The sequence below is a fragment of the Drosophila sulfurigaster genome, chromosome 2R (genome assembly GCF_023558435.1).
Source record: "Drosophila sulfurigaster albostrigata strain 15112-1811.04 chromosome 2R, ASM2355843v2, whole genome shotgun sequence".
In the NCBI taxonomy this organism is placed as follows: Eukaryota; Metazoa; Arthropoda; class Insecta; order Diptera; family Drosophilidae; genus Drosophila; species Drosophila sulfurigaster.
In genome coordinates this window covers 28,533,402-28,560,169 of record NC_084882.1, presented here as the reverse complement: position 1 = coordinate 28,560,169, position 26,768 = coordinate 28,533,402, and the positions used below count along the sequence as shown (strand labels likewise).

The 26,768-nt window shown below is 38.2% G+C and overlaps 9 protein-coding genes across 13 annotated transcripts in view; 4 read left to right on the top strand and 5 right to left on the bottom strand.

Moving 5' to 3' along the window:
* The window catches only part of LOC133837428 (uncharacterized), a 103,746-nt gene that overhangs the window by 60,595 nt on the left and 16,383 nt on the right, over nt 1–26,768 (bottom strand). The gene's annotated exons all lie outside the window — the stretch shown is intronic.
* Nucleotides 374–1,809, top strand: LOC133839569 (holocytochrome c-type synthase). The gene is made up of 3 exons (XM_062271182.1): nt 374–567; nt 694–1,288; nt 1,347–1,809. Exons 2-3 carry the CDS (start codon nt 714–716, stop codon nt 1,606–1,608), a joined length of 837 nt encoding a protein of 278 aa, XP_062127166.1. The 5' UTR covers nt 374–567; nt 694–713; the 3' UTR covers nt 1,609–1,809.
* On the top strand, nt 2,138–3,653 carry LOC133839367 (fumarylacetoacetate hydrolase domain-containing protein 2). The gene is made up of 3 exons (XM_062270853.1): nt 2,138–2,590; nt 3,039–3,370; nt 3,435–3,653. Exons 1-3 carry the CDS (start codon nt 2,198–2,200, stop codon nt 3,589–3,591), a joined length of 882 nt encoding a protein of 293 aa, XP_062126837.1. The 5' UTR covers nt 2,138–2,197; the 3' UTR covers nt 3,592–3,653.
* LOC133839368 (large ribosomal subunit protein bL35m) lies at nt 3,599–4,389 on the bottom strand. Its single transcript, XM_062270854.1, has 2 exons — nt 4,227–4,389; nt 3,599–4,172 (listed from the first exon to the last, which is right to left on the bottom strand). The coding sequence occupies exons 1-2, from the start codon at nt 4,249–4,251 to the stop codon at nt 3,661–3,663; spliced, it is 537 nt and encodes a 178-aa protein (XP_062126838.1). The 5' UTR covers nt 4,252–4,389; the 3' UTR covers nt 3,599–3,660.
* Nucleotides 4,658–8,726, top strand: LOC133839362 (MICOS complex subunit Mic60). The gene is given in 9 exon segments (XM_062270849.1): nt 4,658–4,997; nt 5,239–5,435; nt 5,488–5,853; nt 5,855–5,965; nt 6,025–6,173; nt 6,233–6,928; nt 7,313–7,471; nt 7,532–7,820; nt 7,877–8,726. Coding segments are annotated over 9 exon segments (2,382 nt in total). The 5' UTR covers nt 4,658–4,760; the 3' UTR covers nt 8,055–8,726.
* Nucleotides 8,264–9,591, bottom strand: LOC133839366 (fumarylacetoacetate hydrolase domain-containing protein 2). Its single transcript, XM_062270852.1, has 3 exons — nt 8,879–9,591; nt 8,495–8,823; nt 8,264–8,437 (listed from the first exon to the last, which is right to left on the bottom strand). The coding sequence occupies exons 1-3, from the start codon at nt 9,410–9,412 to the stop codon at nt 8,275–8,277; spliced, it is 1,026 nt and encodes a 341-aa protein (XP_062126836.1). The 5' UTR covers nt 9,413–9,591; the 3' UTR covers nt 8,264–8,274.
* Nucleotides 9,910–12,166, top strand: LOC133839364 (isocitrate dehydrogenase [NAD] subunit beta, mitochondrial). Its single transcript, XM_062270850.1, has 6 exons — nt 9,910–10,091; nt 10,281–10,328; nt 10,399–10,494; nt 10,566–10,682; nt 10,748–11,329; nt 11,387–12,166. The coding sequence occupies exons 1-6, from the start codon at nt 10,050–10,052 to the stop codon at nt 11,615–11,617; spliced, it is 1,116 nt and encodes a 371-aa protein (XP_062126834.1). The 5' UTR covers nt 9,910–10,049; the 3' UTR covers nt 11,618–12,166.
* Nucleotides 12,208–13,623, bottom strand: LOC133839365 (uncharacterized). The gene is made up of 4 exons (XM_062270851.1): nt 13,065–13,623; nt 12,893–13,007; nt 12,611–12,827; nt 12,208–12,553 (listed from the first exon to the last, which is right to left on the bottom strand). The coding sequence occupies exons 1-4, from the start codon at nt 13,535–13,537 to the stop codon at nt 12,291–12,293; spliced, it is 1,068 nt and encodes a 355-aa protein (XP_062126835.1). The 5' UTR covers nt 13,538–13,623; the 3' UTR covers nt 12,208–12,290.
* Nucleotides 17,222–26,768, bottom strand: part of LOC133837425 (putative uncharacterized protein DDB_G0277255) — a 79,908-nt gene continuing 70,361 nt past the window's right edge. For all 5 annotated transcript variants that reach the window (XM_062268175.1, XM_062268174.1, XM_062268178.1 and 2 more), the window contains exon 6: nt 17,222–26,337. In XM_062268175.1, the coding sequence (XP_062124159.1) occupies nt 23,598–26,337 (2,740 nt within the window). In that variant the 3' untranslated portion in view covers nt 17,222–23,597. The remainder of the gene's footprint in view (nt 26,338–26,768) is intronic.

Sequence of the window (26,768 nt, the reverse complement as noted above, 5' to 3'; positions counted from 1 at the left end):
GCTGCTTTAAAACCTTTTGTTTTTGCCGACAAAACACAATATTTACTCACTTTTTTACCGACAAATCTAAAAAATCTAGCCAACAATTATTTTGGTCTAGAGGTGGAGCAACATCGATAGCCAGATCTATATATCGATTAATACTCCTTAATCGATATTTTAGGCGCAGTTTCAATTTTGCACAGCGATGATTAGTCGAAAACAACATTTTTTCAACTGAGTGATTGTTAAGCGCACTAATTCGACTAGTAATCACCGCTAATTAATTATTTATTATTAAATAAATCGCCAGCTTTTGTTATTTACATAATGTTTAGCCAGAGTTTTCCTTGCATTTATTGCCAGCATTCAATTTGCACCTTCGACAATACTGTTTACATTTGACAACACTTATTTTGTTTGCAATAGCGTGGCAACACTGCGCGTAACCTCGCTGCATTTTACTCACGTTTGTTCGCAACTGGCCTCAAAAACACCATGAGAAGTAAAAAACATCAATTAAAACATATTGCAGTTTCGTTATTGTGCACAACAACATTTTGGAACGCATTCATACTAAACAGAAAAGTGAGTGCAAGTTGATTAAACAGTGGCTATTCTGCAAAATTCTCCTTTACAAGGATTACGCAACTTGAGAATCTAGCTCGTGACACAAATTTTATATAAACATTTCTTACTGCCATTTGCTTACAGCAATTGCAATTTAACCAAATATGGGCAACACAGCGATAACCAAAGTGCAGATGGAGGCTTCCAAGCGCACCGCCGGCGCTTCCCCGCCTCCCGAATGTCCCATGCATCAAAAGCAAGGCGACAACATCTCTGCCTCAGCGGTCCCACCACATCCCAAGATGCACGCCACTGGCGGCGGTGCATCCGAGTGTCCCGTCAAACATGACAATAGCGATGTGAATCCATTGAATATGATGCCGCCTGCAAATCAGCAACCGGCACCCGATCAACCCTTCCCACTGCCCACAGATCGCCAAACATCGACCATACCAAAGGTGACCGAGGACGGCACCGTGCAGTTCTGGCAGTATCCCAGTCAACAAATGTTTTGGAATGCCATGTTGCGCAAGGGCTGGCGCTGGAAGAATGAAGATGTGTCACAGAAGGACATGGGAGACATCATACGCATTCACAATGCCAACAACGAGCAGGCCTGGCAAGAGGTACTTAAGTGGGAGGCGCTGCACGCCAAGGAATGCGGCAATCCGCGTCTCAAGAGCTTCGGCGGCAAGGCCAAAGACTTCAGTCCACGTGCGCGCTTCCGCAGCTGGTTGGGGTAAGCATTAAATGCTCCAATATCTAAATTAGATAAACCTAATCAAAGATATTTTCAGTTATGAGCTGCCTTTCGATCGCCACGATTGGATTGTCGATCGCTGCGGCAAAGACGTGCGCTATGTTATCGATTACTACGATGGCGGTCTCGTGGATAAAGACTATCGCTTTGCCTTGTTGGATGTGCGTCCTGCTATGGACTCGGTGGACAATGTTTGGGATCGTATGCGTGTTGCGTACATGCGTTGGCGCTACGAACTGTTGGGGAAGTTCAATAATAGTGCCGAGGACAACAAAGTGTCGTCGGCTGGTAGTGAATAAGAAACTATTTAAAATATTGTTACACACAAACTCTGGTCTAAATTAATCGAATGCAAAATGAACGTTATACACAGTTTAGGCTGCACTGCTGGCTGATACATAAAGCTTTGGTGCCGTCTGTTAAAAAATACGATTTTTATTTAATTAACGCCAGTGTTTTTAAATGATAATTAAATCAAAGTGCAGAACTAATGAGTAAATGGGTGGTCATACACTTAAAATAAGCGTTATACAGTTTTAATTGCACTGTCGGCATTGAGTCTGTTTGAAAAATAAAATTCATAAACATCAAAGTCCAACGAAATGTTAAAGATTGAACAAGAAGCCTTATTTTTTAAAAGTTAATAACGCTAATTTAAAAAAAGTCTCTTTCCTCTGAAAGAAAGTTGATTTTGATGTTTAAAAACAAACGACAACACTGCGCTGGAGAAATATTCCACTCAAAGGCTGTCAAACCCATTCCATATCCAGTGTTGTGCAGCGAGAATATTTATTATTTGCCGCTTACGTGACGTAACATCACACCGTTATACGTGTTTTATTTTGTATCAATTGGAGCTAACAAAGTCGCTCCATCGAACAGTCATAAATGTTGGCCGCTAGAATGCGTTTCGTACAATATTTGCGTAAAGGTGACCTCGCCAAACGTCTTGGCCTCTTGGCCGACGATCAAAAAAGTCTTGTTGAGCTTTCGGGCGTCGAGGGCGTGCCTTGTGACTTGAAAACTTTGATTGCACAAAGTCCGAATCTAGAGGAGCTGTCGAAAAAGGCTGAAAAACAACCGAAGCTGGCGATCAACGATGACGTCACATTGCTGCCTCCATTAACCGATCCTGGTAAAATCATTTGCATTGGCCTGAACTATCAGGATCATTGCGATGAGCAAAACAAACCGGCACCCAAGGAGCCGATGTTCTTCAGCAAGTACAACAACACGCTGGTGGGCCCCAAAGATAATGTCATCGCGCATAAAGTATCTGACGTGAGTAAAGATAAACTAAGTGGAGAGGGTTCGACTTCGAAATACCCGCTATTCATTTTTAGGAAATACGAAGAAGTCTCTTCAGAACATTTCAAACTTGTTAACAGCGCTTTAACATTGACGTTGCAAGCTAAACCAGTTTGATGAGCTGTTAAATCGCTTGTTTGTGTCCCATACTAAATTGTTTATGCGATCGTGAGCAAATTTGGAAAAAAAATTTGTTATTTATGCGTGTGCCAAGACTTGACACTCTAGCTCTAAAAATTTCTTGGGATTTCCGAAAAACTTCAATTGAGTGCAAACAAGGAAAATACTGTCAAAACAATTTGATAGCTCTATCTATTAAAGCACTAAGTTATCATACCCCACATACCGCACTATAAATAGTGGGTATAATTAGCAGATAAGTGCTGATGAAATACTACATGACATACTTTATCTCGTTTAGAAAATCGACTGGGAAGTGGAGCTGGTAGTTGTCATTGGAAAGGTCGCCCGTCAAGTGGCGAAAGAAAAGGCCTTTGACTATGTCTTTGGCTACAGCGTTGCCCAAGATATTTCCGCACGCGACTGGCAAAAGGAACGCAACGGCGGCCAGTTTCTGCTTGGCAAATCCATGGACACTTTCTGTCCCTTGGGCCCAGCTGTGGTGCACAAGAGTCTGGTCAAGGATGTGTACAATTTGCCTTTGAAAACATGGATCAATGGAGTGGAGAAGCAAAATGGCAACACGGGCAACATGATCTACAAGATTGACGATGTTATTAGCCGCCTCACTGAGTAAGTAAAATCACTCAGAGAATCACAAACTTGAAACTAATTTGGCAATTTTGCTTGCTTGCAGATCCATTACTTTGTTGCCGGGTGATATTATCTTGACAGGCACACCAAAGGGTGTGGGCATGCATCGCAGTCCGCCAGAGTATCTGAAACCCGGCGATGTTATCAAGACTGAGATCGAAGGTCTGGGCACGTTAACCAATAACGTGGTTGCCCCTTAAAGAAATATTTGTTGTTGATTATTAATTGTAATTAAACGAATTGTTTTGCATTTTTATCCAAATTTTGGTTTACACTTTAAATGACTTGGACTTGGTGGCAAAGTACTCGTCGCGCTTGTGATAGGGAGCATAAGGATCATCGATGTAGTGCTTGGGACGCCGCCAATAACTGGTGACCATCTTGTCCAGCAGCCAACTCTGTGTCGCATTGGTGAAAACGTGTTGACGCAGTCGGCGACGCAACTCCATGGACTTCTTGAACATTTTCTTATGGCGACCGGTGTGTGTGCGAATCCAGGCGCCCCAATCCAAACGCTTGAAGCGCTTGATTACTGCCTTGACCGACTTTCGCTTTCCCTTGATTAGCGAGAACTTTGTGACGCTACGAGTAGGCAAAGCGCTCAATGCTGGCGATGCCAACGGCAAAAGCAGAGGGGATCCTGCTGGCGTAAGACTGTTGGCGGGCATCAGATTATTACGATTCTGAGCAGGAAATGAAGCCTTGATTAACTGGCTGAAACATGCGCGTTGTGTTTGCTGCACTGCGAGAACCGGCGTCGCACTGCAAACGCTGCGTAGCGCTGTAAAATACCATAAATTATGTTTTCATTTAGTTTTATTTGTATTATTCTTACCACCAGAAACAAAGGTGCGCAGCATTTTATGTTCTTAATTCAACAAATTGCTGCCCAAACTTTTTTACACAATCGCGTAACAGTTTCCAGCCGGATCAGCTGTTTGGCATTAACACATGTTCGTTTTTGCCAATCACATTTGAAAATCGATAAGCATACATTTTTAAATCGATTTCCATTTACTTTGTTAATGTTGTTTCACATTCGTAAACCAGTTTGTGCAGCATTTTATATTTTAAATTTATTAGTTTGCTTTAACATTATGTTATTTTGTGCTACACAGTCGCGGTAGACTTTCCAGGTCCGTCAGCTATTTGTCATTATCACATGCTTAGCTTTTGCCACTCACAGTGATAAATTTGAATAACGATAAACACAAATTTGTATTTACTTTCTAATTGTTGTTGCACAAACTTAGCTAACATTGAGTTGACAAACTTTAATTTAAAAAATTTTGTGTATATTTATATAGCACACTTTTATTTTAGAATCTCCCACCCTTTCCTTCAACACCAAATAATATAGATTGCACGAATGGCAGAGGCTGGATATAATCGATTGTCATTCACAGGGAAACGTGCACATCACGTCGTCGCCAGCAGCGGCAGTAGCAGTCGGTATTTGTCGTTGGAGCGAAATTGGGCAGGAAAATTATTAACGCCGCCGGTTAGGGCCTGCAGCAGACACCATCAAGTGAAACTATCAAAATTCTTTGGCTATATCATCATGTATCGACTAGCAGTAATAGAACAATGCAAGTGTGCTGTGCAGGTAAGTTATGTAGTTATACAAAATGTGATTTTCGGCGACGTGCCATCGCTCTCTTCGTTTCTCTTCCCCTCTCATTGGCCCCACAAACAAAATCCAATTGCAAAAAATATACAAGCGAACTTGTTATGTCATCTATCAAAGCAAATGCAGTTATCAGGCCAAAATTGTCCAAAATTCCAGCTGGCAACCCAAAAAATGCAATTCGTTGTGCAATTGGAATTAAATGTTTCCATATTTCTAGCGTTCCCTGCCCCAAACAGGCAACAGACACTACAGCAACAAAAATGGAAGCAATGGCCACAGAAGTAACAGCGGCGGTCAACAGAGGCAAAAGAGCAGCCTGCCTCCTCCACCGCATATGCGCGAAGCTGGCTTCGGCAAAGTGATGCTCCTATTGACACCACTGGCCGCAGTCGGCGGCGTTATTACCTATGCCAAGTGAGTAATCTGTCTTCCGAATCTTCGTCTATTAATCCAATCTGTCTTCCAGATACGACAAGAACTTCCGCCAATTGGTTGAGAAGAATGTGCCTGGCGCTGAGACGATAATTAAAGTCAGCTTGCGAGAAGAGCCGCCGTTCCAGGACTTGACCAAAAGTGTCAACGAACAATACGATAAAGTGAAAACGACTTTCAACAGCGTCTCCGACTCGGTGAACTCAGTGACCACCAAAGTAACTGGACTATTTGGTGGCGGCAACAGCGCGCCTGAAGTGCAACCAACTGCCACGGTAAAGAAACCCGCCGAATCGGCCAAGCCCAAAGCAGCACCAGCGCCAGCAGCAAAGAGTGAACCTGCTCCAGTGGCCAAGTCAGAGGCTGCTCCAGCAGCAGCGGCAGCGCCAAAGCCAGCAGCTCCCTAAAGAGAGCCCACTGCCCCAGGAAGTTGTGGAGCTGGAGAAGGCGATTGAGCTGTCGGCGCAATTGGCGGTGAAGGAATACAATACGGCCATTGGTGTGCTTAAGAAGTGAGTAACAAGACTGTTGTGTAGTCATTCAAATGCTTATTAATCGTGCTATTCGACAGGTTCAATGATGATGTGCGTAATGTGGTGGACAAGGCTGTGGAACATGGTGAAACTGCACTTTGGCGCACGCTGAAGAATCGTGCTGGTGCTCGCGACATGGCCGTGACGGTAGCTGAACGTGCAGCACGTGAAGCCCAGGAGAAGATTGGTAAGCCATAATGGGAATTGCCTTATGCAACTGTAATTAATAAAAGTGTCCATTTACAGAGCGTTGTGAACTCGCTTTAAGCAAGATTGTCACAGCGCAAAACCAGGAGAAAGTGGAGCAGGTGCGTGGCAAGATCAAGAAGCTCGTCGATCACATTAGCCAGGTGAAGGATGAGCTCTACAAGCAGAAGGACACCGCAAGCGTCTCTGATAAATATTGGCGCAGCGTCGAACAAGCGCGCAGCTATTTCATCGATGAAATCGAATCCATTTTCCCTGGACTCAATCTGGATGATAAGAAATTGAATCTATCCAAGGAGGATTTGGATCTATTCATTCTGCATGCCTACTCGCATGTGGTAGCCTATCAAAAGGAGCTGCAGCGCCTGCAAACCGATGGTGAACTGCGTCTGAAGCGTGCCATCGACTCACTGAAGGGTGACAATAGCTCCAGTGCATTGCGTGCTCAGTTGGACTATCATTTGGAGGCGGAGAAGCGTAAGCTGGCTGTGGAGAATCAAAAGAAGATATTCCAAATCCATGCCGATGCCGATAAGCAACTGCGTCTGCAATTGAAGAAACAGGCTGAGGCGCACACGGATCACATTAAGGATATTGTGGCGCAGCGTGAAACGGATTTGACGCGCAGCTTCAAGCAGGAGCTGGAGGATCAGTTGGCTGCCGCAAAGGCCAACTACAAGCTGCAACTGGCTGCCATGCTGGGCAAGCTTCGTGGCATGGACACTGCGTTGGCTGGTGAGTGAATTTTACAATTTTGCTTTTCTATTTATTTTCTGAAAAGCAATCTGAGAGTGCCGCTTATCTAATCGGCTCATTAACGATTGCTTTGTTTCTTCAATTGAATTTCTATTTATTTATATTGCAATAGTAGACTTAAGTTTACGAAACCTAACTCTATTTAATTATCATTCAAAATCAAAATCCAATTCTTATAACACAATAATTTCGCACCCTGCATCTAATACATTGTGCTAGCTTTATTATAACATACATTATCAATACATTTCCATACGCTGCTTTAGAAATTGAGGATGAGTTCAAAGGTATTCCCCCATCTTAAATCATCTCTAATAGTTCATTTAACATTATCTTACTAACTCTTTCTTTGTTGTTTCGCAGAGCGTGCTGAGACGGAGCGTTCAGCTAACCAGGCACAAGCCTTGTGGGCTGCTTGCCAAGCTTTGTGGGCATCAGTGCGCACTGCCACGCCTGGCGTGCACTACAAGGAGAAGCTGCGACCTCTGAAGAACGAGATCAATGCTATTGCCAAGGTCGCTGGTAAGTTGATTGCACTTGAATTGAAGTTGTGTATGTCTAAACTTTGTTTATTGCTTGCAGAGGGTGATGAACTCGTGACTGCGGTCTTGAACAATATGCCCAAGGAGGCGCAGGAGCGTGGCGTCTTCCCCGAAGATGCGTTGCGTGAACGTTTCCTGAATGTGGAGCGCATTGCACGTCGCTTGGCGCTGGTGCCAGAGAATGGAGGCAGTCTGCCTATGTACTTCCTCTCGTTTCTGCAGTCACTTTTCATTGTGCGACCGGATAATCCCATTTCCAAAGACGAGCTTGAAAACAAGCCTTTTGACTACAATAAATTGGACACATACGATATATTGAACAGGGCCAGGTAAGCTATCATTTCGAATAAGAAATGCTAATACTAATTTCTTTTCTTTTGCTTAGGTATCATGTGGATCGTGGAGACTTCTTGCAGGCGCTGAAATACCTTAACTTGTTGGAGGGCGCGTCACGAGAAGTAGCCAACGATTGGATGAAGGAGACTCGTCTCATGCTGGAGACACAACAGGCGGCCAATACGTTGATGGCTCATGCCGCCGCTAGCGGTTTGTTGTATTTGTAGATTATGTTTTCCATCGCGTCATCCCCTTTTAGTTTGCAAATAATTAATTTTGTTGTAATTTCACTCAATAATGCAAAAAGTCTAATCAAGCGACAAATTATTACTTTAAACAAAACACATTTGATTGTTTTAGATGCAATTATATAAATTTTAAATATAGAAAAGCGAGAGAGCACCCTTCTGAGGGCCAATGAAAAATGCCAGCTTGGTTTGTTGGTGCTTAAGCATACGGATTAACAACTTTATTACGCATTTTACCTAATTTCTGTATTTCACTCTCGACAAGATCACCCGGCTTAAGGAAACACGATGGTGAGCGATGAGCGCCAACTCCAGCGGGCGTTCCAGTTAAAATAATGTCACCAGGACAGAGGGTCATGAATCTGTAATATTAATGCAATGTATAAAATATAGTAAAGTGATAATTCTAGAGGACTTACTGTGACAGTCGATGTATAATATTGTCGATCTTGAAGATCATATTTCGTGTGTTTCCACATTGACGTTGCTCGCCATTGACCAGTGTCTTAATCCACAAATTATTCACATCGGGTACATGACATTTATGCACAATAACCGAACCCAACGGACAAAAAGAATCCAGCGATTTACTCAACAACGTTTGACCACCCATCAGGACATTCCAATCCCGTGCGGTGATATCCTGTGCAATCGTATAACCAAAAACACAACCCATAGCGGACAGACGGGGGACATTGCGACACTTGCTGCCAATGACAACGGCCAATTGGCAGCCGTAATCAATCCGCTAGAACAAAAGCTGATAACTTTAACTTATCTCTGGGTTTTTGTCAATTACTTGCCTTGGCTATGTGATGAGCACGTATATTATCCAACGCTCCAGTTACTGCAGTGTTGAATTTCACAAAAAATTCCGGATATTTAGGAATCTTTACTTTCTGTTCATGGCAACTATCGTAGTAGTTGGATGTAACTCCAATTATTTTGCCTGGCGCTTCAAGTGGTGGCAACAGTCGAAGATCGTCCATCACATGGTTCACTTCCATAAACTGGGAGCTATCGAGCAGGCTGTCCATGCAGTAACGTTGCTGGATGAACTGCATCATCTCTGGTGAGGCACAAGTCATGGACGACAACTCGATCATTTTGGAACCATTCTCAGAAACCATGCCCAAACGTTTGACGGTATCGCCGGCTTGTATGTACTGCATGAAACGGCATTTTGGCTTGCTGTATTCGTTTTGGCTGGAGGGTTTAACAGATTCCAATGGTTTGCCTTTGAGTGGATTAAAGCGATACTTTTCGAATTGTGCTGACTTGACGTGTAAGTGTGCGAAACCAAAATGATTACGCAACAAGGATACTGCTGCTTTCATTGCCAAATGTCATCTATATGTTTTATTACGAATAGTGTTTAAATGTTGAAGATAGCGTAATCCTCGCCAGCCAAAATGCACCGAGGTTTGTGTATGTAAAATTTCTTATTTTCTGATTTCACTTAAAATTTAGACCTACAAATTTGAAAATTAAATCAAAACTGAGTATCTGCCATTGTTCGCAACAATAACAACACAAAAAGATCCTGGATAGCTACGATCGGTTATTATCAAGAAAGAATTAAGTGATTTTCGTGTTTTAAATTGACCGCTAAATTTCGATAAGTCTACACTTTTCATGTTTGTATCGATATTTATTTAAAAATTCGATAGTTTGATTGAATATAAATAATATAGTTTTTAACTTATATTCGTGTTTTCACGTATTAGCTCATAATTGTTTAATATATTCAAAAATTTAAAAATTTCAAAATTTTATAGTGAAATAGAGTTGTCAAAAAAATTGTTATCGATTGCTTGTTATTAGCGATTACTTAAGAACAACCCTAGTCAGCTGTTACTGTTGGTTTTCGATTGAAATTTTGCACAGCAAAATTAAATTTTTAAACATTTAGACAGTAGGTCAATTGATATTTTGTGCAATCCACACACAATTGTCTTACGTACAATCAACAACATGTCGATGCTGGCTAGACAACTGGGAAGGACCGTAGTGCAGGTAAGACGACAACGACTCCGGGAATATTTATTGCGCACAGTGCTTACATAAACACTTTTGTCAAGAGCATTGCGAGCACAGCAACGGCGACGTCGTTCTCGCGGCACAGATGCGAATTTTTTTTGAGGTTATCATCCTCTCAAGATTATGGCAGTTTTATTAATTAATGCTTCTCACATGACATTTTAGGCGGCGGCGGTGCGCAGACTGCATGTTTCGGCGGCAGTCGCTGGTCAGGTGTGTATTTAATTTTGTGGCATGCGAATCATGTGTTATGTTAATAAGTGGGTTACTTCTCTGCTTGCAGGATAGCGCCTACAGTGCCAATAGAACCACCTGCACTCTGATACCCGGTGATGGTGTTGGTCCCGAGCTGGTTTATTCACTGCAGGAGGTCTTCAAGGTGAGTTCAAAACATACATAACACTTTCAGAATCTAAAGGATTTTTCTTCTCTGACTTCTCTGACTGATAGGCAGCAAATGTGCCCGTGGACTTTGAATCGTACTTCCTGTCGGAAATCAATCCCGTGTTGAGCGCCAAGCTTGAGGATGTGGTGTCCTCCATTCAAAAGAACAAAGTTTGCATTAAAGTAAGTTACAGTTAATCCAAATATGTATTGCGTTTATTTGACATGTTTTTTTTTTTAATCCTTAGGGTATCTTGGCCACGCCCGATTACAGCAATGAGGGTGAACTGCAAACGCTCAACATGAAACTGCGCACGGAATTGGATTTGTATGCCAACGTGGTCCATGTGCGTTCATTGCCCGGCGTGAAGACGCGTCACTCCAACATCGATACGGTCATCATTCGTGAACAAACCGAGGGTGAATATTCCGCACTCGAGCACGAATCGGTGCCCGGCATTGTCGAGTGTCTGAAGATTGTCACTGCCAAGAAATCGATGCGTATTGCCAAGTTCGCCTTCGATTACGCCACCAAAAACAATCGCAAGAAGGTGACAGCTGTGCACAAGGCCAACATCATGAAGCTGGGCGATGGTCTGTTCCTGAAGTCATGCGAGGAGGTCTCCAAACTGTACCCCCGCATTGAGTTCGATAAAATGATTGTGGACAACACGACCATGCAAATGGTGTCGAATCCCAATCAATTCGATGTGATGGTCACCCCCAATCTGTATGGTGCCATTGTTGATAATTTGGCATCTGGTTTGGTCGGCGGCGCTGGCGTCGTTGCTGGTGCTTCATACTCTGCGGAGGCTGTGGTATTCGAGCCGGTAATGTAATGATTTATTTTCATTAAATTCCATGCTAATTGTAATGTTTTTACGCAGGGTGCACGTCACACCTTCGCCCAGGCTGTGGGCAAGAATCTTGCCAACCCGACGGCAATGCTGATGTGCGGCACAAAGATGTTGCGTCACATCAACTTGCCCACATACAGCGAGGTCATCCAAAATGCTATCAACCAAGTGCTCAAGGACGGTAAAGTGCGCACCAAGGATTTAGGCGGTCAATCGACCACGGCGGACTTTACACGCGCTGTCATTGCCAATCTGCACTAAGACAGTTGTAACCACAACTCAATAGCTGACTCAATACCGAAAGTTTGATGCCAATCCCCCAATTATTTGCCTAAAAATTGAAGAATATGTTTCAAATTTTTAGTTCACTTTCATTCAGTATGTTTGTCTCTCCCATTATTGCATAATTTGAGTATTATATCTGGCGAATATTTAAGTTTAGACCAATTGCCTCGCCCCCTCCCACAAACGAAATCCCCAAATTTCCTCCCTCCAAAAACTATTCATAGTTTAACAAATTGGCCGTAAAGTTTATTATTATTTTTTTTGTGATTATTAATATGTATATGTATTATAATTTTGTGCAAAACTCAAATTGTACTCGAATTTTGCCGTCAACATATAATCGTTTATGACAAACCAAAATCTAAACATAATGCAAAATCAACTACTTAATTTACAACTCAAAAATTATAACGAGAAAACCACGTATGTCAACCACAAATGGTGAGAAAAAAAAAACTACATAAATAAATCAAATGTTATCAGCCATTCATGACAAGTGACCTGGCTAAATGAAAATAATATAAACCATGTATAAAGTTTCAATTTTATAGTAGAACCAAATGATGTTACAAAACAGTCCATAATTTATTTGCAATAACCAAAATATAAATACACAAAAATTTAATACAATTTGAAATAGTCCCACAAGCTACGCAGATCCCTTGGGCTTGGCCAGTTCTATAAGACGCGGCGAAGCCTTCGCCTTGAGAGCAGCTGGCGAGATGGCAAAAGGATTCTCACGGATGTGCGTGTTCTCAAACTCCTTTGGCTCGGCCAGCTCCTTAATGCGTGACGATGGCTTATACTTGAGTGCATTTGGCGATATGGAGAATGGATCCTCCTTGAGATCACCAGCCAAAGTTGCCTCGTTCTTAGCCAATGGCGTAGCCATCTCCTTAATGCGTGCACTCGCTTTAAGAGTGGAAGTTATGGATCAGTTAATAAATATTGGTAAGAAATGTTACTTACGTTTGTATTTCAGGGCTGTGGGCGACACCTTCTCCGGTTCGTCGTTGGTGTGGACATCCGGACGACTCACTGGCTCAGCCATGGTCTTGATGCGATCTGTTGCCTTGTAAGCCTTCATGCCGGGTGTTAATTCCCATGATGGCTTCTCGACCAACTCGAATACCTTGGGACGAGCCAATTTCTTCAGGCGCCGCATACTGTATTCGCCTTTACGTTCCTGTAAAAAAGCAAGTCGATTTATTCAGTCGATTCATTACCAATAAAAGGCTTTGGATAACTTACGGGCGTGAGTGGGCTCCAGGAGGGGGGCTCCAGGGGAACTTTGGCCTTTGACAGCTTCTCAATGTACGCGGCTTGACGTTTCTTTTCCTTTGGCGTTGACTTCTTCTTCTTTTGTCTGTTTAAGGATATACTTGAAAGTGAAATCGAAAATAATTTGTTAAAGCTTCCTTACGGCTTTTTCAGTGGCTGCATGTTGCCCAAGCGACTGTAGAGCGACAAGTAACTGGAGCGCAGCCATCGGTTCAAGATGCTCTCACCGATCTTATCCCCGATTTTAATCGCATGTTCGCGACGATAGAGCAAACGCCTGACGGTTGGGAGCGCAAGCTGTTCGGTTCTCGTATTACTTGGCAAATCAGCTGGAATGATTTCGATAGTCTTCTTGAAAGGACACGCACACTTGGGGACAAAACGACATTTGGGATGCAATGGCATCGCCAATTCCATGATTCGCTTGCTCTTAACAAAGGTTTTCTCATGTCGCTTGTACAGCTTATTCAGATCTCGCGAGATGTCTCTCATAAAACATTGTGCATCATAGGGAATTTTATTGCGGACAACACAACAATCAGGACGAATGCTGTCGGCCAACTTCAGGCAGGTCGTAAGCTGTGGACTTAGATCGCATTTCAAGCGTCTCATCATCTTGAACTATACTTAAAAACTTTTTTTTTTTTAATTTCACTTAACAAAAAATTTTAATGCCAACTGCGTATGAACGCAAATTGTTTTTAAAACAATTTTATAAGATGAAGGGCCTACTATATAATATATACTACTACTATTATATATATATATATAAATTTTCATTTTATATACGATAATTTAGATTCAATAACATATATTTATAGTTTTATAAAGTTAATAAATGAGTAGAAAATAAAAATAAAAACACTAAAAGTCTATAAAGAACTATAAAGCAAAAGATAGCATTTTTGCATTTTAAGTACAAGGATAAACAGTATCCTTGAAAAGGTAAGTATGGTAACTATGATCAGAAAGCTTTAGTTATTAAAATATTAACAACAAATCGTTAGCAGCGAAAACATAGCAAAAAACACGAAACAAAGCAAAGAATAAAGCTTCGAAAAAAATATATTGCATACTTTTAGGGGCTTGCCAAACCCCATCGAAAAATTTTGAAAACCACCAAGTGCAGGATATCTCGAAAACCCAAAGGACGATCGGAATATCCTTTGGCCAGTCGATAGTCCTTGTTAATACAAGTTGATTGGCATATGAGCTGCTATGATCGAAAAGGAAATGCCGGAGTTATAGCCTATTTTCTCTAAACAAAAAAGTCCTTAAAACTTGGCTTCATAAAGGACTTTCGTCCTTTTGATTTTATAATTATCATTTATTTGAAAACACCTATCTCCAGGCCAAAGGACATCCTGATAGTCCTTCAAATGGCTGAGATATCCATACATTTTCAATTTTTCGTGAATTTTTCCATGCCTTCCCCTTGAAAAAATTTCGAATATTTTCAAAAAATTTTTTTGTGCATTTCTTGAAACTTTTTAATGCTATCCGCTAGTCCTTTTTATTGTGAATGCAAAAATATACTCTGTTCTGAAATCCTTAAAGAAACGACAGAGAAAGTCCTTCCACCAAGTCATTTTTTAACGTCAACAAAATTTTTGCATTCCCTGAAAAACCGAGAAATAAATGAAAATAAAGTAAGTTTGGCTTTATATTTTATTAAATTTTTATTGACAGTATTTATCAAAATACTGATAGCTCCATGTTTCACATCATTACAAGTTAATAGTTGTTGTTTTTTGTCATTTTGTAAGTACGTTTTGTAGTTGATTTGTTGCCATTATAAGTACATACCTTCTATTTGTTCACATACATATACACAAATCTAATGTTTTACTTCATTTTCATTTTCATTTTCTTTTAGTTTTTGGTTTTTCTCTTTTTTTTACAATGATTTTGACATGTCATTTTGCTGTTCTTGTTGTTATTGTAACCTAAACGCTTGTTGTTTAAACAATAGCATTTCAATTGGAAATCAGCACACGTTGTTGTTGTTCTAGTTGTTGTTGTTGTTGTTGGCATTCATTTTGTTGTGGAAACAGAAGAACGATCTTATTTTTATTTTGTTTTTTATTGAAATCAATATCCATGATCCACGATATCCATGATTTAATTTTAGCATACATACACAAATATATAAGTAAGTACTATAAATTTGAATTTATCATTTACTAAGTTGACATAAATTTTGCTAATTTAATTTGTTAATCGTTTAATTTTTCCATTCCTTTTTTTTATTTTTGTTAAGTGTTATAGAAAACCCACCTATCAATCCATTATATTTTGATATTTCATTTATTTATTTACACCAAAATTACACCAAAATAATAATCATAATTTTCTATTGAACAAAAATTTCTTTTTTGTCCTTTTTCCTTTGACTTTTACACAATTTCAGCCAAATATGTAATATCCGAAATATCCTTAATGAAATGATTTAATTTGTTTTTTTTTTACTGCATATCGTATACAAATTTCTTATTCATAGTTAAATCTTCAATATCCGGGAATTTCAACTCCATTTTCATGTCTAATTTTTTACGTGTTAATATAAGTTTTAATTTTACCAAAGGGGTTTTTATGTACATATTTGTGTAAGTACATAGAATTTTTATATACTCATTGCAGATTTTGGTATATTCCAAAATGTTTCCCTAGACGTTCCCTAGATTTATATCTTTTGGTTTTTCTTTTTGTTAGTTTCTAAATTATTTCCATTTATGCATTGATTCATTTCAGAATTTTCGCCTTTTCATTTTTGATATTTTTTTGTTTTAGGTCTTGTCGAATGTGATTCATCAGTTGTCAAATAAATTTTCTTCTTTGGTCCCTGAAGCTGTTGAGTTTAGATTAACGATAGCTTTATTCATATGTGATAGTTTTTTGCCCTTTCCTCACCTAACCAGGTCTAGAACATTTGCCAGTACATTTAGTTTCTTATTTCCAAAGTGTTCAAGTGGGTTCAACTTATACAAAATCATAGGGAAATTAAAATCGTAAAATCAAAACTGTTTTCTACGTGTTTCATTTCAAATGCTTCGCCAATTTGCCAATTTGCATATCTCTGTTCTGTTATTGTTCAATGTGAAAATGGAGCAAATATTGACGATGTTGGGACAAATCACAATCAATCCCATCACAATCAACATTTACTTTGGGCTATTGATTGATTTATAATAACTGTCCAAGTCATAGATTACTATGACTTATTAATTGTAAGTACAAGTATGTAAATTGTTTAATATTTGTTTTTGTATTATCATTTATAATCATATTGCTGCTGCTGATCCGCATGCGTGAGTGGAAATGTGGAATGTTGTTTAAATAAAAGCCTCTTTGTGTGTAATAAATGAAAGTAAAACTAAGGAAATGAAAACTTCAATTGTTGAACTAAAATATTTGTTTTTATTAATAAACATTTTCAGCGTAAATATATGATATATATGTATATATAGAGATGTATATATCGTTCTTTTTTTTTGCGTTTAAAACATAATAAGTAAATAATAAAAATAACGAAAATCATTAACTTAAGCATTATTTTATAAGTGTATATATAACAATTATGCACGCTGAACAAATTTCTTTTAAATTTATTTAAATGATTACAAGTAACTTAACTCAAACCTAATTTTCTGTTGCATTTTAAATGTTTTTAATTGAATTTCTTAAGAAAAATGTTTTTTTGTTTTCAAATTTGTTATTTGTTTACTTTTTTGTAGTAAAAAAAATATACATAGATACATATTACATTTTCGCTGTAAAGAACTAAACATAATTTGCATAAATTATTTCTATGGAATTTCGTAGTGAAATTATTTGTTATCCTTTTTTTCGCATGCTTGTCAGCTGTTTTGCTTAAGTTTTTATCTTTGCTATTTTGTTGTTGTTGTTGTCCTGTTTTTTTGTTTTGTTAATGCTATATTTGTTGTTGTTGTTGTTGTCGGTACTTATGGGCTATTGCTAATCATAATGTGGTTTTTCTTTTTATTCATTCATTATATTTAGTTTAGCTTATTGGCTGTGAAACAATTTCCATCTTGTTTTTTCTTTTGTTCTACACAAAAAAAGTAATTAAATGATTATTTTGCTTTTAAAGTGATAAATGCAAAAATAAATGAAATTTTTGCTCAAGTTGCTATGTACTTGTGGTTGTTGTTGTTGTTGTTGATTATATTGTACTTGCATCAGTTAGAACGCTTCGAGGGCGTCGTCTTTGTTTTGTTGTTATTTTTTTCTTTTTAAAAGTATTTTAAATGTATTTTAAAACACGAAAACGAGAAACTGTTTTATTTCAACCAAGTCTGGAGTATTGTTGGATTCTAATTGTTTTTTTTTTGTTTTGTTGTGGATAAAATCTGTTGTTTATAAGTATTTGTTAATGCCTTTTACATTGCCAATAACTTAGAACTACTATTGTTGTTTTGCTTTTTTTTTTTAATTGGTTAATACGATTAATATTGTTACTAGGGCTATTGTTTTATTGTTTTTTTCTTCTGTATTTTAATTGTAATTATGTAGTGTTTGTTGATTGAGTCGATAATTGAAATAAAAATTGTTTTCATTTTTTACTTATGACAAATTGTTTACGAATGCATCGTATACGTAATGCGTATACGCAATGCAAAGCACTCTTCTCGATCTCATGTTCTGCTTCTTTTTTCTGCTTTTTGCTTTTGCGGTCTATTGTATGCTTGGCTATAATTGTTAATTATATATGTGGCTATTGTATTGGTTATTGCTATGAATTTAAGTCTGCTTGAAAAATCAGTTATTAGTTCTTGTCTGTTTGTGTGTGTGTGTGTGAGTGAGTGAATGTGTGTGTATTGGGAGTTGTTGTTGTTGTGGTTTAAAGTTAATTGTTTTGTGGCTATTGCTATTTCTATTACTGTTGCTATTTTAGTTTGTAGTAAGAGTAGTACTATTGTTTAATAAAATTGTTTTGCTGTAATTGCTTGTAGAAAAAAGAAAAGTACAATCGACGTCAGGCTTTGTGTTTTGATGTTCATTGTTGTTGTTGTCTTTCATTTTAATGTACAACTTGAAGATTAGTTGTAGATCTTTCATTAGAGAATGTTTCTATTATCAATTTTTAGTTCAATTATGTTTGGGCTATTGTTGTTTGGTGTACGTTTCGATCTTGTTTGCTGATGTTTGTTGTTGGTTGTTGGTTGTTGGTTGTCATTGCTGGGCTATTGTTTCTTGTAGTTGTTGTTGGTGTTTTGCTTGTGTTCTTTGCATTTATCGCTCAAGTTAAACATAAAAAAATAATGAATTTGTTTGTTGGCACAACTTAATCATTTGTTTTTTTTTTGGGTAAGTTAATTTTCAACTTTGAATGGTTTCTCGTTTCTATAACTGATTTAAAAAATAACAATATAAATCATTTTCTGTGTGTGATGTTTGGTTCATGTTTGATTCGTTTCGTTTTAGCAAAATTATTTTTACTGACTTTGTTTTTATGTGTGTTGCTTGTAATTAAATGTCTATAAAATGTTATGTGCACTTATAATGATTTTTGATTTTCAATTGAAGAGCTTTCTTGGTTAAATAATAATGTTGTTGTATTGTTGTTGTTGTTAACATATATGTATATATAAATGTATATATGTAAACATACTTCTTGGCATTGCAAAGTAGTATATCAGTTGTTGTTGTTGGTTGTTATCATTTTAATATACGTGTATTATTAATATTTGTTGTTGTTTGTTTGAAACAATTGCACTATAAGTCAAATGTGTTGCCCGTTTTTTTTTTCATTTTTCATAATATAGTTACATATCATAAAAAATTGTATTAATGAAATAATCTTAATAATGTGGTCTAATATATACAAAACACAAATCAAGGCTAACAACAGTGGCAACACGCCAGTCTGCTACACTCGGCTATAATATACATATACATACATATGTATTCATACATATATGTTTGTAAATGATAGTTAATAATAATAAGTAAAATTTTGATTTGCCTATTTTGCGTAGACTGCGCTTTACATAATAGAATTAGAATATGTTCTTCTTTTTTGTTTTTCGTTTGTTATAATTAGAATTGTAATAATAATCATGTAATAATAATCATAATAATTGTAATAATATGCACTAATTTATGTTTTATAAATAATATTATATGGAGAATATAAATTCTAAGTATATGCACTTATATTCAGCAAATTTTGATTCATGTGTTGAACAAATTATATTTTATACACAAAGGTGAGCAATTCATTAAGCATGCTAAAAAAACGATGTTCTCTCTTTCATTTTCTGTGTTTTTTTCTTCTTTGCCGTTCATAAACAATTACATAAACATTAGTATATATATATAAGTATATGTATGTATATTTATCGATTTAATTTGTATATTGTACAATTATTAACTATTAATTTGTAGTGAACAAAGAATAAGTAATGTATGGGTAATCAATCTTTTTTCTCTCCGAAAAATAAAACACGTACCTGAGCGTTTTTGCACGCTCACCAAATGCGTCTGAAGTCGCATTTTTTGTTGCCTACTTTTTGGGGCAAGCGACCAGACTAGGTGAGTGTGCAAAAATTCTATACAATTCAACATTCTCAAGCTGTTACTCATTACACTCGACTTCAAAACCTATCACTAGGTCGACGATCTCTCTGTCAATATCTTACGCCCTTTTTTTCAGTTTCTTTTCTTTTTACATATTTTGTTATTTGTTTTGTATCTAAGAATGCCATTTCCTATTTCTGTATGTCTGTGTGTGTGTGTGTGTTTGATGGGTACATTGCATTTGTTGCTTGTCTTCTGATCTCAACTCAGACACAAGGCACAAAGCAAAGTGCCTAGTTTAGTTTAGGCTAGGCTGGCATGTCTGTTGGTCTGGTGTTTTTTTGGATAGATGTTTTTTGGTTTTATCTTTTTATAAACAATTGAAATGATTTTTGTTTGGTTTTTTTGGTTGCCTCGAAATTGAACCGAACATTCATCGAAATATTTGCTAAATTTCGTATATTCTTTAACGTTTGCTTTCTTAATATAAACCGTATAATTGCACTTTATTTTTATGTCATTATTTCATTACTTTTTCTTTTCTTTTTCGCTTAGTTTGATTTCATGTTTATCTTTTTACATTTCTTATGAACAAAATTGCATATATCTTTTGTTGTTGTCATAATTTTGTTTACATTACTTTGTATAATTTAGTTTTATAAAATGTTCATCTCATTTTAATTTAGTTTCTTTATTTTTTCATCATTTTTTTGACTGCTTTTTTTTCTGTTGTTTTCCTGTATGGTTTTGAGTAAAAAATTTTCCAAAATATATGTACAACTATATAAGTATGTATGCTCTGAACTCTGAACTGTTTTGTCTTTAGTGATGTGCTGTAGTTGTTGTTGTTGTTGTTGTTAATTCTCTTATTGTTTTTGTTGTGGTTGTTGTTGTTGTTTTGTATCTATTATTTTAACCATTTTGAATACGAGTACTCTTTGCCATAATTATATGCTTTTTACCAACTTGTGGTTACAGTTAAGACTTTTACTTATTTTCATTTTGTGTTGCTTGTGCTCTGCTTTAGTTATTTGTTGTTAATTATTTGTATCCGATCTTTATAGTTTATTAATTATTTTCATTATTATAGTAAGTTTTCATTATTAATTTGTTTTGCTTTCTTTGTTTAGATTGAGTTTTTTGTTTTGTTTTTGTTGTTGTTTTTAATGTATGCCTAACCAACATTAGTCAGAAAAAGTTTCTTCAAAATTTTGGATTATTAATCACAGATAGTGTGTCTAATATATATGTATGTATATATGTATGTATAATAAATATTTATGTATACTTCAAATATAAATTAATTAGCAATAAATACTTTTTTTTTTCGATTTCCTTTCATCCATTATGTTTTCCATTTCCATTTCGTATAATAAACATTTCATTTTTGATACGCACACATTTTGCAAAATAATTTACTAAATTTTACAATTTTCTTTTATCGAATGTTTGATACACCAAATGTCTATTGTTTTTTTGTTTTTTGTTAAGTATAATGTAATTTTGGATTTGATATATTTTGTTACTAAACCACAACATTTATGCACATTGAATTTGCTTTTTAAAGGTTAGCCAATAAATACGTTTTTTTTTGTTTTTTAAACTTTCCATGCATAAATTATAAATATGTTTTTTTTGTTTTTTGGTAGTTTTGTAAATGCTTTTAAATGATTTTTTGTCTTGCTGAATATATAGTTGTTTATATATACTTTCAATTACAATTACAATTCACTAAACATTTTGACATACGCATATTTTACCGACTTTACCGACTTTTAAAATACATTTAGTATTGTATATATAATTTATTATTTTTCTTTTCTTCTCTTTTTGACACTTACTAGCTAGCACACAAAATATGTTTGTTTTTTTAGGTACATTTATATAGATTTTTTTTTTTTATCTTTTTGTTTATTTACGCATACATTTAGTAACCCATCGAAAGTGTTTTCATTTGTTTTTCTTTTCTGAAACATTGCCCAAAATCATGAGAGACCTCGAAAGGGGGTGTGTAAAGGGAGAAGTGTATGTGTGTGTTAGTGTTGGCCAAAAGGTGTGTAGTATGTGTGTGTACTATAAGGAGGAGGTTATACGAGAGTACATTAATGCTGTGTAAATATGTTAAACATTCTTTGTTGTAGAGTGTAAGTAGAGTGTATAAGTGTATATAAGTACATTTAAATATATATATAGTTTTTGCTCAAAATGATCATGTGTTTTATTTGAGGTATACGCGTAGTGATCAAGACACACACATACATAAATATACATATATATAGAGTTTTCATTTATTTTTCGATTCTTATTAAATATTTTGAATTTGATAGCCAAATATTTAATTTTCACTTAGTTCCATTAAATGCCTAAACATGTAGTTTTTTTTTTTGTAATTTTTGATTTATGTAAACACCGAAACATTCAAATTTATATAATAATATATTGGGATTTCTTGTTTTGTTTTTCTTTCTTTCTATATATATATATTTATTTGTTTTGTTTTTTTTGTGTTTTTTGGTTTGTTAATTTTTGTATTAATTTTGATTTGAAAAATTAAATCAAATGGGAGTTTGTTTTTGATGGGTTTTGCTGGGTTCGGTTTTGTTTTGTTTTTCATTTTTGGTGGTTTTAGTTTTGATTGTGAATTTCTAAGCATTTTGTTATTTTTGGTTTTGCGTATATTTCTTTTGAGTTGTTATTATTTATTTTGTGTGCTTTTTCCTAACGTTTCTCATTCCTCTTATTCATTTATTTAATTTGTAAATGTGAAGGCAGCTTTGTTTATTGATTTCCGTTTTTTGTATGCTTGTTTTTCTTTAAGGTTTCTGGGTTGTAAGTTTCTCCATCATCTTTTATTTTATTTTCTTGTTTCTACGAAATTAATGCAAATAATATGTTCAACAATTTGTTTTTGTTACTTGTATGAAATTGGAAAATAATATTTTGTTTTGAATTTTTTCTGTAGTTGTTTTGTAGTTTTTGAATTTTGCTTTGCTATTTCCGGTTTTTGTAGTGTTTGTTGTGTTGTAGTTTGTTTTTTATTGTTATTATTGTTTGTTGGCTATTATTGATCGGATATTGTAGATGTTGTTGTTTGTTATTGTTGTTGTTGTTGTTGTTATTGTTGTTCCTAGCTATGGTCTTTTGCTGTAGTTATTGCTGTATTTGTTGTTGTTGTTGGGTTTTTTGTCAGTTTCTATGTCTCTGGCGTCTGCTAACTCTATGCGCTTGCGAATCACATTTCAAGTTTTCTAAGTCAAGTTTTCAAAGTATTGGAATGTTTATTTTAGGTATTTTTTTTTTGAGTTGAGAATTTTCGCTAGCAGGCGCTGCATAGTTTTGGCTATTCCTTTGCTTGTAACTGCTTTGCTTGTTGTTGTTGTTGTTGTTCATCATATTTTCTTTTATTGCTGTTTTTACGTTCGAAAAAAATATATATGCTTTGTTTTTTTGTAGTTTGTTTTTTTGTTGTTGTTGGTTACTTAACATAAGAGAAAACGCAATTAAAATAATTTGTATTTTTTGTTTTTGATTTTTTTTTAGTTGTTGTTTGGTCTTATAAAATTATGTATTTACTTGATGTTGTTGATTAAAGTTTTGTTGTATTTTTATTTTGTTTTTGTTTTATTTTTTGTTTTGTTTTAGAAAGTTTGTACAAGAGAATGCCTATTTGTCGATTGTCAAAAAAACTAAACAATAAATACGCACAGATACACAAATGTATCCATGCATGTTTGCTTGTTGTTGTTGTCCTGTATATGTGTGTGTGTACTATATACTTAGCTATGTACGGTGTGTGTGTGTGTGTTGTGTTGTGTAATGTCTTAACTAACAATAAGAACCTGACGCTCTTGCCTTGCCTATGTATTTTTTTTGTATATCTTTTAATCGTACTTAAAGTTCTTTTCTTATTTATGTTTAATGTTTTCTTTTTTTGTTTTGTTTTGCATTTGGTTTGCTTTTCTCTTACTCTGCTGCTTGTGTTGATTCCCATTTGTGGAACCATTTGTCTGTACAATACACGAACTCTTTCTTTCATTCTCGTTTAGAAACTGTAGTAGTGTGTGGCAAGCGGTGGCCAAGCGAATGTGGCTGCCACCTGTTGCTGTTGTTGCTGTTGTTGTTGCTGCCACGTTGTCTATAACTGCTCCTCGCTGGCATTGCAATCGCTCTGCTCGGCCTTGATCTGCGCCAGCTTCTCGTGCAATATCGAATTGCTGGGCGAGATTGGCGCCGTGACAGCGACAGCGACAGCAGCATCGGGATCGAACTTAACGCTGCCATTGAGATCCATCATTTTGTTGCCCGCTGCTGCTGCTGCTGCTGCTGCTAACGAACTATGCGACTGTTCGCTCTTGAGACTGCTGCCATCGGTGTCCGAGTCCCGCGATGTCATGCGACTGCGTCCATTTCCATTGTTGCTGTTGCCATTATTATTGTTGCTGTTGTTGTTCTTATTGTGCGCCAGGTCACTGTTGTTGTTGTTATTGTTATTGTTAATATTTTTGCTGGTGACATGTTCGTCATCGCTGCTGGCGCTCTCCATGCCACGCATGGGACTGAGACGCTCACGCTTGACATCCGCATAGACGCCCATCGGGCTGCCAGCACGCTTGATGCCCTCGGAGTTGCTGCTGCTGCAAACGTTGGCTGCAGCCACAGCGGCTGCTGCTGCTGCTGCGCTGTAATCGTTGTTGCGATTGTTGGTGAATGGGAGAGGCGTCTTCTTCACCAGCAGCTGATCGAGCAGCGCATGTCCATTCCCATTGCCAGCACTCACATTGCTCCCAGGATCGCTCTCGTTCTCCAGCTTTTTGCGTATGATGTTGCCGTACATATTCTCCGCGTACTCGATGGCATTCAGCTGATGATTGAAGACATCGGGATTGCAATTGAAGTCCAGGCCATAGTTGGCGCCGGCATTCGGTGCCGCCCAGAATTGAAACGGCAGCCGCGGTGGCGCCTCAAACATGGACAACTTCATGCCATTCGATGTGGCAGCTGTGACAGCTGCCGCTGCGGCAGCAGCACTGCTGTTGTTCTTGAGAGCATTGCTCAGCTTTGAGTTCGAACTGCTGCTGCTGCTGTTGTTGTTGATGTTGCTGCTGCTGTTCGCCGCATTGTTGCCCGCCTTCAGCTTGTCGAGATGATTGAGTCCGGCGAGATTGGCATTCACTTTGTTGGCAGCACCCGTGAGACCCACGAGATCGGGCTGTGGCTTCGGTTCGCGTTTGCGCGGTCGCATCAGATGACGCTCCTTCACCTTGTACTCGAGCGTTGAGTGTGGCACGCCGTAATAGCTGCCCGCTCGATGCACCGACATCTCGCCCCGTTGCACCGCCTTCACCGCCTCCACCAGACTATCGCGATCGTAGTTGCGATACTTGCCACGCTTCGGTCGCGTTCCCTTTCCAAGTGCCGCATCCGCTGCGCTCAGCTGCTGCTGATGCTGGCTGTGATGATGCGAGGCAACGGCAGCGGCTGCTGCGGCCGCTGCATGATGTGCGGGCAGATGGCTGTGATGGGGCTGGGCGAGCATATTGGGCGAGGCACCGAAACGCGAGGTGTCCGTGCCGCCAATGATTTTGGCCACCGAAATGCTCGGTTTCTTGTAGCTGTTGCTGCTGTTGCTACCATTGTTGTTGCTGAGGCTCACATTGCCATTGCTGCCACCGGTGCTGCTGCATTCGCTGCCGCTGGTGTTGCCATTGTTGCGCAGCAAACTGTCCTGGCTGCTCTGTTCGTTCAGCTTGCGATGTATGGACGTGGCCATCATTTTCTGTATGGATGTCGGTGATGGCGACAACAGATTGCTGCTGCCACCGCCTCCGCTGTTGCTGCCGCTGTTCTGCTGCTGCCGATAGCTGTTGTTGGCGGCGGCGGCAGCAACGGCTGCTGCCAGCATGGGCGAGGCCGAGTGTGGACTGTGATCGCCATTGCGATTGTTCATCGAGTTGTTGTTGTTGCTCATGCTGCTGCTGTTGTTGTGTTGCGACAGCAGCGGCGGCGATATGTTGCCAGCGCCGCTCACTTTGAAGGACGGAATCTTCAAGATGGGATCCTCGCACATCTCATTGGCATCCAGCGAGGAGTTCGTCTCTGGCGTTTCAGACTTTGGTATGTGACGACGAAAGGCGGCCACAGCGGCCAACTGTTGTTGTTGCTGCTGTTGCTGTTGCTGATGGTGGTGGTGATGTTGCTGTTGATGCTGCTGCTGCAGCAGACGCTGGTCGCCGTTGATCTCGTGACCAGCGGCCACAGCATTCACCAGACTGTCGTTCAACAAGCCACCGCTGTTGGCCAACACCAGCGACTTGACCAGATCCCCCAGCGTTTGTGTCTCATCCAGCTTGGGCACCACCCCAATGCCCGCTGCCAGCATCAGCGTGCGCAGCAACACATTCACATCAATCGGCACCGGCATGCCAACGGCACCGCCAGCTGCTGTTGCTGTCGGTGTGCCACCGCTTTGAGGCCTCGCCAGCTTCGGCGACATTCCTGGCTCTAGGTCGTCACCCAGATCGCTGCCATTGTGCTCGGACATGCCGCTCAGCTTACGCAGATGCTGAGTGTTCGCAGCCATGCGTTGGGCGAATTCTTGGAAACCCGACGCTGCACCAGAGCCATTGCTATCGGCATCGTTGACCTCGTCGCCTGAATCCTCTTGCTCCTCCAGCTTCACTCCGTGCGTTTGCTTCGAGTTCAGCGACATGTTGTCCATTTTGTTGCGCAACACGGAGCGCTGCAAGAGGTATTGACTGGACGCTTTGCGTGAGCCCGCCGACTTGTTGGCCACCACATCCTGGAGCGCACTGTTCAGCTCCTCCTGGCTGTAGCTGTGTCTGCCCATCGACGAGGGCACCGAGTCGAAGAGTGCTCTGCAAATGGGAAGAAGAAAAATTGATGATAAGTTTAGGGAAAAAAGTGGAAATAAAATTACACTTCAAGAATTGTTTTTCGCTTTTAGTTTAAAGCAGGATATATACGGGGAAATATTTAAAAGCAAAATAGCAATGACACACTAAAAAATAACTATATTTGTTTTGCTTTTGCTTTTTTTTTTTACTAAAAACCGCAAAAGTACTTAAAAATACCGAATGTCATATTTGGTATATACCAAAAAAGTACTAAATATACTACTAAGACCCGTGGTAAGAAGAAGTAAGAAGAAAGCGGTATTATTCAGAAAATATACGGAATTTATATACTGAAATATACTGGTATTATTCCAAAAATATGACAAATCCATATATTGAAAAATGCAAAAATATACCAAGGAATATGATATTATTCATAAGATATACCGAAT

What these genes read in the sequence shown, in the direction of transcription:
- LOC133839569 (XM_062271182.1), top strand. Translation starts at nt 714, where the DNA reads ATGGGCAACACAGCGATAACCAAAGTGCAGATGGAGGCTTCCAAGCGC. An exon ending in CGCTTCCGCAGCTGGTTGGG is followed by an intron (nt 1,289 to 1,346) that starts GTAAGCATTAAA and finishes AGATATTTTCAG; the next exon opens with TTATGAGCTGCCTTTCGATC.
- LOC133839367 (XM_062270853.1), top strand. Translation starts at nt 2,198, where the DNA reads ATGTTGGCCGCTAGAATGCGTTTCGTACAATATTTGCGTAAAGGTGAC. An exon ending in TCGCGCATAAAGTATCTGAC is followed by an intron (nt 2,591 to 3,038) that starts GTGAGTAAAGAT and finishes TATCTCGTTTAG; the next exon opens with AAAATCGACTGGGAAGTGGA. An exon ending in GTTATTAGCCGCCTCACTGA is followed by an intron (nt 3,371 to 3,434) that starts GTAAGTAAAATC and finishes GCTTGCTTGCAG; the next exon opens with ATCCATTACTTTGTTGCCGG.
- LOC133839368 (XM_062270854.1), bottom strand. Translation starts at nt 4,251, where the DNA reads ATGCTGCGCACCTTTGTTTCTGGTG. An exon ending in GCGCACCTTTGTTTCTGGTG is followed by an intron (nt 4,173 to 4,226) that starts GTAAGAATAATA and finishes GGTATTTTACAG; the next exon opens with CGCTACGCAGCGTTTGCAGT.
- LOC133839366 (XM_062270852.1), bottom strand. Translation starts at nt 9,412, where the DNA reads ATGAAAGCAGCAGTATCCTTGTTGCGTAATCATTTTGGTTTCGCACAC. An exon ending in GTGCTCATCACATAGCCAAG is followed by an intron (nt 8,824 to 8,878) that starts GCAAGTAATTGA and finishes CTTTTGTTCTAG; the next exon opens with CGGATTGATTACGGCTGCCA. An exon ending in ATTATACATCGACTGTCACA is followed by an intron (nt 8,438 to 8,494) that starts GTAAGTCCTCTA and finishes TTAATATTACAG; the next exon opens with ATTCATGACCCTCTGTCCTG.
- LOC133839364 (XM_062270850.1), top strand. Translation starts at nt 10,050, where the DNA reads ATGTCGATGCTGGCTAGACAACTGGGAAGGACCGTAGTGCAG. An exon ending in TGGGAAGGACCGTAGTGCAG is followed by an intron (nt 10,092 to 10,280) that starts GTAAGACGACAA and finishes ATGACATTTTAG; the next exon opens with GCGGCGGCGGTGCGCAGACT. An exon ending in CACTGCAGGAGGTCTTCAAG is followed by an intron (nt 10,495 to 10,565) that starts GTGAGTTCAAAA and finishes TCTGACTGATAG; the next exon opens with GCAGCAAATGTGCCCGTGGA.
- LOC133839365 (XM_062270851.1), bottom strand. Translation starts at nt 13,537, where the DNA reads ATGATGAGACGCTTGAAATGCGATCTAAGTCCACAGCTTACGACCTGC. An exon ending in CCTGGAGCCCACTCACGCCC is followed by an intron (nt 12,828 to 12,892) that starts GTAAGTTATCCA and finishes GCTTTTTTACAG; the next exon opens with GAACGTAAAGGCGAATACAG. An exon ending in CACAGCCCTGAAATACAAAC is followed by an intron (nt 12,554 to 12,610) that starts GTAAGTAACATT and finishes CCACTCTTAAAG; the next exon opens with CGAGTGCACGCATTAAGGAG.